This window comes from Triticum dicoccoides, chromosome 5B, assembly GCF_002162155.2.
Source record: "Triticum dicoccoides isolate Atlit2015 ecotype Zavitan chromosome 5B, WEW_v2.0, whole genome shotgun sequence".
NCBI classification, from domain to species: Eukaryota; Viridiplantae; Streptophyta; class Magnoliopsida; order Poales; family Poaceae; genus Triticum; species Triticum dicoccoides.
Window position 1 is genome coordinate 484,310,527 of NC_041389.1, and position 9,509 is coordinate 484,320,035.

Here is a 9,509-nt window from a genome sequence, read left to right on the forward strand (position 1 = left end):
CGATGGTAAGCATATTTTTTTGAAGACCTATTCAGCCAATAATTTGTATATAATATATTGCCTACCTTCCGTGCAGGGCTGGATGGCAAAGGCGGAGTGGATCAAGTGTCTGGTATCGCTGCCTGAGGACCCAGCCACACCCCAGCTAATGGAGATGCTGGTCCCGGCGCCCTATCAGGCGCCGGAGAAGAAGGCCAAGAAGAAGAAATGCAAGGAGGCCAAGGGCGGCCCTCGCCACAAGGGTCCTTCGGACACAGTGTCCGGAGAGACCAAAGCCCTCTCTTCCCATGAGGGAGACGAGGAAGAAGAGGAGGAGGAGGAGGAGGAGGTGGAAAGCGACTCCCCTCGTAAGGGGAGGAAGAAGAAGAGGGCGGCCTCCGAGGACCTAAGGGGGAGGCACCCAAGAGAGGGAAGGTGATCCTCTCAGACAGTTCAGACTCAGGGTCCGAACTAGTCCCCAAGAGACCTCCCAAGGTGAAGCCCGTGGCCGAATCGTAAGTTATTCAGAAATCTAGTGTTTATCTTCGGTCTCCCTGCTTCCATCACATAAGTTATCTTGTTATTTGCTTTTCAGTCCTCCCCGTGAGCTCCCGCAAACTCCATTATCGGAGGGGAACTCTCTACCGCCTGACATGGCAGAGAGTGAAACACCGCCGCGCGCCCCCTAGCCTATCGCCCTGGAGGACATCAAAGTGTCGTCCCGAAGGACCTCTCTTGGCCAAGGGGGGCGAACGAGGCTATCGAGAAGGCGCCTGAGGTTAATACCTCGGTCGCCGAAGACCTGCGGGAGGCGACCCCCATGACAACCAACCGTGGGGAGCCCCAACAATCCGGGCCCCCGCCGAACACCATTCCAGAGACCAACGTGGCTCCGGGATTAGATAAAGAAACCTCCTTCAAAAGAGGAAGGAGGAGAAGCAACTCCATCGGCAGCCTCCATTAATCCGGAGGTGCCTCATGCTCTGGAGGAAGCACTGCAAGGTGCTTCCATTGTGGAGGAACACCGCAACCTGATGGGTGCGGTTATGGAGAAGGTTCAATCCACTAAAAACGGACTAAATGAAGCCTTTTGCAGCCTACCGACAGGCTTTGAGGTATGCGACATAATGTTCTAAAGCTTTTCATATAAAAGAATAAACCTGTATATAGCCAGTAGCCCATGAGGCTCTGTCCGGTTTAGAAAAAACCGGACAGAGGATCCACATAGTGATCGGGATAGTAACATACTGTGCTAGCATTGTATTAGGCCTCCATGTTGGCAGCTACCGCCCATGTCGCAGAAGTTTTCGAACTCAATCGGAAGCTTCAAGTGGCCGATGAGGAGCTCGACCACATCAACAAGCGGTTCGATTAAGCGCAAGGTATGCATATAATGTTTAAGAAGGAATTCATTTTCATATCAGAAGTGATATGCATATTGAGAGGCTAACTCATAGATTTCTTTGATTATGATCATAGGGGGCGCAGCCGAGGTCGAGACCCTCAAAGGCGCCCTTGCCCAAGCCAAGAAGGAAGCAGAGGCAAATAAGGCAGCCGCTGATAAAGCGGTTGCTGAACTAGAGGCCGAATGAGTTGCCCGCCGCCAACATGAAGCTCGGGTGACCGAAGTCGAGCAGGAGCTGAAGGATGCCATCAGCAAATGCGAGACACTGGAGCAGAAGACTTCGGCCCAGTCTTCCGAGCTTGCCAAGGCTCTCCGTGATGCCAAAGAGGCGCGAAACGAGTCCTGGAGCGCTCGCAAAGAGATCCAGCAGGCGAGGCAGATAGCGGCTAGTAAGGCCTTTCTTTTACAAAGTATCTTTGGAGGTCAGAGGTAAGCTTTGCTCACACGAGTGTGGAGTTCTCCAAGCGCGTTTGTGGATCTTTTGAAGAGTGCCGTCGATGCGGCACAGTACTTCCGAGCCCAGGAGGGGAACTCGACCGAGAAGCTGTTCTGGTCGCAGTATCTCGCGCCGGAACACTCGACGCTTCTGAACGACCAACTGAAGCAGCTGATGGAGCTGCATAGGGTGGCAGGCCTGGCCATGAAGGACTTAATAGTCCAACTCTGGTCGGCCGAGCTGATTCCTAGCAGCTACTTCGGTTTGGTGAAGCGGCTGGTCGACATGCGGCCGCGGATTGATGCTGTGAAGCGCTCGGCCTGCATAGAAGGTGCCCAAATGGCCTTTGCCTGCGTCAAGATGCAATGGGCGAAGATGAAGGCCACCGAAGTTGCAACCACAGGTCCGCCCGAAGGCAAAGATCATCGGAAGCCGGAGAGGTACTTCGACGACGTCCTAGAAGGAGCCCGGGTAGTAGAGGGCCAATGCTCTAAGGACGTGATATTTGATTAAATGTATTCGGGTTGTACAAACTATGTTGTGAACCCATGCTGTGAGATATCTATGCTTGCGACTTTTGTTTTAAGCGATTTTTCCTCCTGTGCGGTCGTTTATTGGTACATTTCTGAAAGTTTTCAGTCGTCGGCTTCAGTCCCCATGTAGATACTACAGGGGTGTTCGACATAACGCGTGACCATGCTTTATCCAACGTCTTGGTCCACAAAGGAGGTGTCCGCAAGGTGAACCAGGTAATCGGACTATGCGGCTTTATGACTTTCACTTAGCCATAGGAGTTTTAAATATGGAGCTAAGTACTAGCCCCTGGTGCGTGTGCAGTTATCCGGACTGCGGTGCCTTTTCCACGCGGCTGGACGAAGACCAGCCCCTCGTATAACACGGGGTGAATCGCTAATGATTTGTAGTATAATACTAAGTCGCCGGATCGCCGACCAGCTCTCGATTACCATGAAAGTTAGTTTTCGGCTTTCTCTACTGAGGTACTTGACCGGACGAACCAGAAATACAATCGCAGTAGTTCTCCCTTTACTACCTTAGTCAAACGGGCGAAACATAAGGTGGTAGGGCAACCCAACTATGGACCAACGACATGATTCGGAGCCGATGCATATAATGCACTATCCGGGACGCTGAAGAGCTCCCTATAGGTGTTCGGACTTAAAATGTGCAGGGCCGAATACAGCCCCCGGTGTTAAGACCGGACTAAAGCACATGTGGTAGTCTGAGGCAGGGAGGGAATACAGATGACAGTAATATAAAATAAATGAGTACCAGGTGATCAACTGATTCCTTCATGCCTTGATCAATACGTCGATACGTGTTATTACAGAGAATGCCATAAATATCGAGGTCATTTTACATGCCAAAAGTTTGCACAAGGGAAAGGTTTTCACAAGGCCTAAGAGTTGTGGTTTGAAGATCCCATTGGTGCCCTGCCGCACGTCTGCGCCGTTTCTCCTTGGTGGGGAGGAGGAGTTGATGGTCGTTTGCAAGAAAGAGGGACCTAGAGAGCAGCCCCCGTACAACCGTAGAGTAGGTTGGTTTTTTAACGAACCTGCAATGGGAAAAATATTTAAGGTTCGAATAGGGTCGAGCCATACTATGGACCTTTTCTACAGTGTGCCTTCGACGTTGCCCAAGGTATTTTTAAGTGCGTAGTTATGTACGCGCGGTGCGTATGCCGCGACCTTATGGGGCGGTCGGTGGAGGCTAAACTGCTATTCAAGCTCCGGACCCACCGAGCTACCGCACTGTAATGCGGATCGGACTCGCTTAGCGATGTCATGGGTCTTGATGACCGATGAGCTGTTCGGCTTGATGAGGACGCCCTGTACCTCGGCTGCTAGGGCCGCGGTGTGCTCCTCAATACGGAGGGAGCGCTCCATATTTCAATTTGCTTTCATGACGCCGCGCGGTCCAGGCATTTTGAGCTTCAAATAAGCATAGTGCGGGACTACATTAAAGTGGGCAAAAGCAGTTCGTCTGAGCAGCGCATGATAATCACTCCAAAAAGGGATGATGTCGTAGATCAATTCTTCACTTCGGAAGTTGTCTGGAGAGCCGAATACTACTTCCAGTGCTAAGGAGCCTATGCAGCGGGCCTCCACGTCGGGTATCACTCCTTTAAAGGTAGTGTTACTAGGCTTGATTCTTGACGGGTCGATACCCATCTTGCGGAAGTATCTTGATAGATCAGGTTGAGGCTGATGTCGCCTTCCATAAGGATTCTAGTGAGATGGTATCTGTCGATGATAGGATCGAGTACTAGGGCCGCCGAACCTCCATCATGGATACTGGTTGGGTGATCCCTGCGATCAAAGGTCATCGGACAAGCCGACCATGGGTTGAATTTTGGGGCGACAGGCTCTACGGCGTAGACGTCCCTTAATGCGATCCTTCTTGAGGATGTGTGTGACATAGATCATGTTCACAGTTTTCACTTTGGGGGGAAACTATTTCTGTCCCCCAGTGTTCGGCGGGCGAGGCTCATCGTCATCCTCACTTTGAGGTCCTTTCCCCTTATGTTCGACATTTAATTTACCGGCCTGTTTGAAAACCCAACAATTTATGTTGTTGTGGTTGGCAGGCTTGTCAGGGGTGCCATGTATCTGCCAAGGTCTCTAGTATTTTCTCCAGATTGGATGGGTCGTCCTTGTTACCTTTGAATGGTTTCTTCCGCTGACCAGGTCTAGGGCCACTGAATCTGGCATTTACTGTCGTATCCTCTGTTTCGTTATTGTTCCGGCGTTTATTTTTGTTGTGCCGTGGCTTGCCATTGCCACCCCTGGCCAGTGGCGGAGCGTGACCGAATCTCAAGAGGGGGCCGATTTCACATAAGAACACACCATATGCATAAAAACCCACTAAGTTGTAGAACATATGCAAGGACAATTAGAGGACCATATATATATATATACATATATATATATATATATATATATATATATATATATATATATATATATTGTACACACAAATACAGCAGGTTCACACATACGGACATACCTGAGCATTGTTGATAGGTAAATTTTGGTGCTCCAAAAGAACATACCACACCAAACAGTAGTGACACCAAATGACCAAAAGACAAATAAACAGAACCAACTAGTGCTACTGCCAACCAGTAGTGCTGCCAACCAACTAGTACTACTGCCAACAAAGATACGATCTTCTATTCTTCCTACTTTTGAAATCAGCAATTATATCTTCACAAGGAATTTTTGATGCAATTTCTCGTTCAATTTGTAGCAACAGACTGTCTGCAAGAAAATCATCTTCCATTGTATTACATAGCCTTGACTTGATAATCTTCAAGCTCGAGAAAGCACGCTCAGCACTTGCAATGGAAACCGGGAGAGTAACAAGCAATCGAAGCAACCTATCAAGCAAATTGTAAATTCTATCTCGTCTTGTCTCAACAAGGCATCAACATAAAGAAGTTATGGTGATGGGCTTCTTCAAGTCTCCACTGTTTTTAGCATCCGCAGCAAAATGGTTGAGCTGACTCTCCAACCCATATCTCTCTTGTTGTGTAAAATCAGCAGGATAATATTTCTCCACCATTGAACATATTTCCTTAGCATTGAATGATGTAAATCCATTTCTTGGTATCAATGTAACACTAATGGATAAGAGATCCATCACTTTCTCATTGAACCTAAGATTCAATTCATTTAGTTGGTTGTCAATTGTTGCCCGAAATATCTCCACTCGTAGATACCTTTCTCTAGTAAAGTGATCAGGTTGACGACGAGCACGCCCACCACGCAGAATGTATAGTTCTTCCATGTCTGGAATATCTATATCATGCTCCACACAGAACTCAACAACATTTCCAATGAACAACTCCCATCCTTCATCTGATCTCATCTCTTCCAGAAGTACTTTTGTGGAATGCACTAGACGAACTGCATTTACTATGTCTTGGGCTTTCTTCTGTAAAGCCTTCCCAAGATCTTCGCTAGTTTCCAATATTTCTTTCATCATGCATAGGATAAATACGAACTCAAAAGAGGTCAGGTAAGTGAAAGAAGTATCACCATCAGCCCGGTTTGCTCCAGCTGATGAATCTGCGGCTAGATTTTCTAGAACAACTCTCACTGGATTGAACATATGCATAAGACTAGAAATCGAACCTAAGTGGGAACCCCATCTAGTCTCTCCTGGTCGCTTCAATGAGCGTATTTGATTGGCTCCTTTGCCTGTTTCAATCTGATCGATAGCAAGCAAGCATGCAACCTCAACCACCTGGGCGTCATGCAACTCATCATGTCGCTTTGAAGAGGAGTCAACTGTGTTTATAACAAAGTGAAGTTTCTGAAAAAATTGGGTGACTGGAACCACATCTCTTGCTGCACCAACAAGGGAGAGTTGCAACCGATGAGCATAGCAATGAACATAATATGCATAGGGGCAATCTTTAATGAATAGAGCTTGCAATCCATTCAACTCTCCCCTCATGTTGCTTGCCCCATCATACCCCTGGCCTCGAAGATTTTGTACATCAAATCCATGCTTGGATAATACTTTACACAACTCCATCTTTAGTGTCAGTGCTTTTGTGTTGGCTACATGTATGAGATGAAAGAATCTTTCTTGTGAATAACCATCTTTATCAACAAATCTGAAAACTAGTGCCATTTGCTCTCTTCTGGACACATCACATGTCTCATCCACAAGAATAGAGTACTTTGAGTCCCCAATTTCTGCTCGAATATGCTCCCTGACTTTCATAGCATAAATGCTCAAGATCTCATTTTGAATTTCGTGTGATGTGTATTTGCAAACTTGTGGAGCATTCCTAAGAACTACAGCTTGAACATCAGGGCAGAAGTCTGCAAGAAGCTTCAACATCTCAAGAAAGTTACCTCTGTTTCTTGATTCCGGCCTCTCATCATGGCCTCTTAAAGCACAAGACTGAAATGTGAGCCACTTTACAACCGCAATCGTAGTTCTCAGCCTTAAACGATCCTTTTCTTTATCCCCCATGGTCTTCACCTCAAAGATATTTGCCAAATGGTTTGACTGATCCAATAAAGCATGGCCATCTCTCACTACATTGTTATGTTGTGAACAAGGACTTGATCCCATGTGAACTAAAAGTGCACATTTCTGTCCATCATGAACTTTCTTCCAATTATTAAAACCTTGTGTTGTGAAGACATCAAACCCACCTCTTTTCTTTCTATTTTTGCTAAAGAGAAAGCAATACAGACAATATGCACAATGAGAGGTCAATGAATACTCCAACCATGATGGAAAATCACGAAAATAACTGTACCGAAAACGTCTTCTGTGTCCTGGTTTTCCAATAGCTTTATATTTCTTTCGTTTAGGTTGATTGGGACCCAGCCTCAAGTAAGCTCTTCGTACTTCATCTCTTTGGTTTGGGGGTACTGCCAAATTTGTGGACGTAGTGCAGGATCTCGCTCCAACAACTCAATGCCTCGAAAAGTGACATGTTCGTTTGCTCTTTGTTCTACATCCGGCACATCATCATCTTGCATCTGATTTTCCCGCACATTGTCATCTTCCATTTGACCTTCTTGTGCATCTTCAGCATGTCTTCCATCCATATATGGCACCAATGCTAGAGCATCTGGAGCTAATGGAGATTTAACTATTCCCTCATCCCCTCTTCTTTTAAAAAAAGACTGCATCTTCTGTTGTTTCACCATTGCTACCTAAACAAATATTTATACAGCATCAAATTTTCAATCAAATAATCAATTGGGTAGACATCAAAATTACCACAACATCTCAACTCGTCGGAATTAACAGAAGCAGTGAGTAGCAGCAGTTGATTTGCATCCAATTAATCAATAGAAGCCCTAAATCAGTCACTGTACCTAGCGATAGCAAGAAGCGGACGAGTAGATGCTGTGAACTAGACGAGCAGAGGAGGAGGAGCCGCTGTGGACGTAGGCGAACTGGGTGTGGGCGTGTGGCCGCTGGGCGCGCCGCTCGCGGGTGCGGCCGCTTGAGCAGCCGACTGAGAAGGGGAACGCCGCCGACTGCCGTCGTCAGTTGCCGCCGCCCACTGCCGTCGTCAGTTGCCGCCGCCGACCGCCGTCGTCGAGGAATTAGGTCGCCGACGCGGCGACGCCGGACGCGGAGGCAGGGAGGCAGCAGAGTGGGGATTGGGGATTTGGGGAACGACTCGTTGACTCACAACGAGGTGTTGGTGTCTCGATCTGTGCTGTCGAGCGGTGCTGCAAATGGGCTACGTCCTGTGGACAGTGGACCATATCTCCTGATGGGCTGGGCCAGATCGCAAGCATACCTAGTAAAAAATAATTTCACTTCGGAAAGGGGGGGTCGTAGCCCAGTTTCATCTACACTACGCTCCGCCAGTGCCCCTGGCCTCAGAAGTGTCGGGGTCGCTGGAATTGTTGCTTCTACGAGCCACCAGCTATCTTCACCCGCACAGAAGTGGGTCACAAGTGCAGTAAAAGCTTCCATGGTCTTCGCCTTTAAAGAGCCAGAATTATCACATGCAGAAGAGCCTTTAAAGAGCTAATGCACCTGGTTCTGCATAGGGCCGCATAAATAAATAGTACAAACAACTAGATTGCCCCTGTAAATCCCATACATGATATCCTTGTAAATATTTTGCTTCTAGTAAATCTGCAGGAGATTTTAGCCTTCTGTTTTCCCTAAAAATTACTTAAGTGAATAAAGCACTGCTGTTTCCGCAAAAAAAAAAGAATAAAGCACTGCTGGATCTAGCATATTGTTAGCTGTTTCGTAATAAAACCATGCCAAACATCGACCATTCCAGCTAGGGAGACTATGGTAAACTTCCTATATTTTAGATATATAACAAAACTACATCATTTATCAGGACAAAGGCTTGACGTTTCACTTTAGCTTATACTCCCTCCGTCCGGTCCATCCCCCCGCAAGTATTTTCGAACGGAGGGAGTACTAGAATTGATGCGCCGCGCGTTTGAGGACGAGCGTCGGCGGACATCGGTGTCCGGCAAGCACGGGCGGCGCGTTGGACCGGCGAGCTGTGCGTTCTTTTTCTTTCTATTTGCATACGTACAGATGAGAGATTCAGGTTGATGAGACGAGGAAATCTAATGACACATGGCGTCTTGATCCAACGTGCGTGTGCCGACTGACTGAAATTTGGGCCGTTCGGCCAACGCCTATCGATGCCCAAACTAAATACAACACCGTTTCATAACTACTCGTATTATTGTGGTTTTAGTTCAAATAACTCATGTCCATTTTGGACAGGCATAAAATATCCCTAAAAAAAGATAGTGCAAAATACTACTCCCAGTAGAACTCAGTCGAATGCTCGCTCTTTAACATCGAAAATTCAAACCGCTCCACAACTCAACTAGAGCGAGACTTTTCCAGCTGTCACAAGTGAAAAGGCGAACCCCTCCCGTGCCTTCTTGTCCACGCCTCGGGGCTGGAGCCACTGCCCCGTCCTCCTCTACAAGTACCCCTCCCATACCAAAGCCCTCACGTCACCAGTCACCACCCTCTCTCTCTCCCCACCCCTCCCACCCTCCCACGCGCACACACAACACACGCCCACCACCAGGGCGGCAAAATGGTGAGTTCTCCCGCGCCCCCGCCCCCGTCCCCCGCCCCCATCTCGTGGTTGCGCCGCCGCGTGCGCTTCGTGTCGTGCTAACCGGCGCCCCGGCGCTC

The 9,509-nt window shown here is 47.9% G+C and overlaps 1 protein-coding gene across 1 annotated transcript in view; it reads left to right on the forward strand.

The window, feature by feature from the left end:
- Positions 1-2,024: 2,024 nt before the first annotated feature.
- LOC119309819 (meiosis-specific protein PAIR2-like) overlaps positions 2,025-9,509 on the forward strand; it is a 20,005-nt gene continuing 12,520 nt past the window's right edge. Inside the window, exon 1 of the mRNA XM_037585732.1 lies at positions 2,025-2,291. Within this exon, the coding sequence (XP_037441629.1) occupies positions 2,025-2,291 (267 nt within the window). The remainder of the gene's footprint in view (positions 2,292-9,509) is intronic.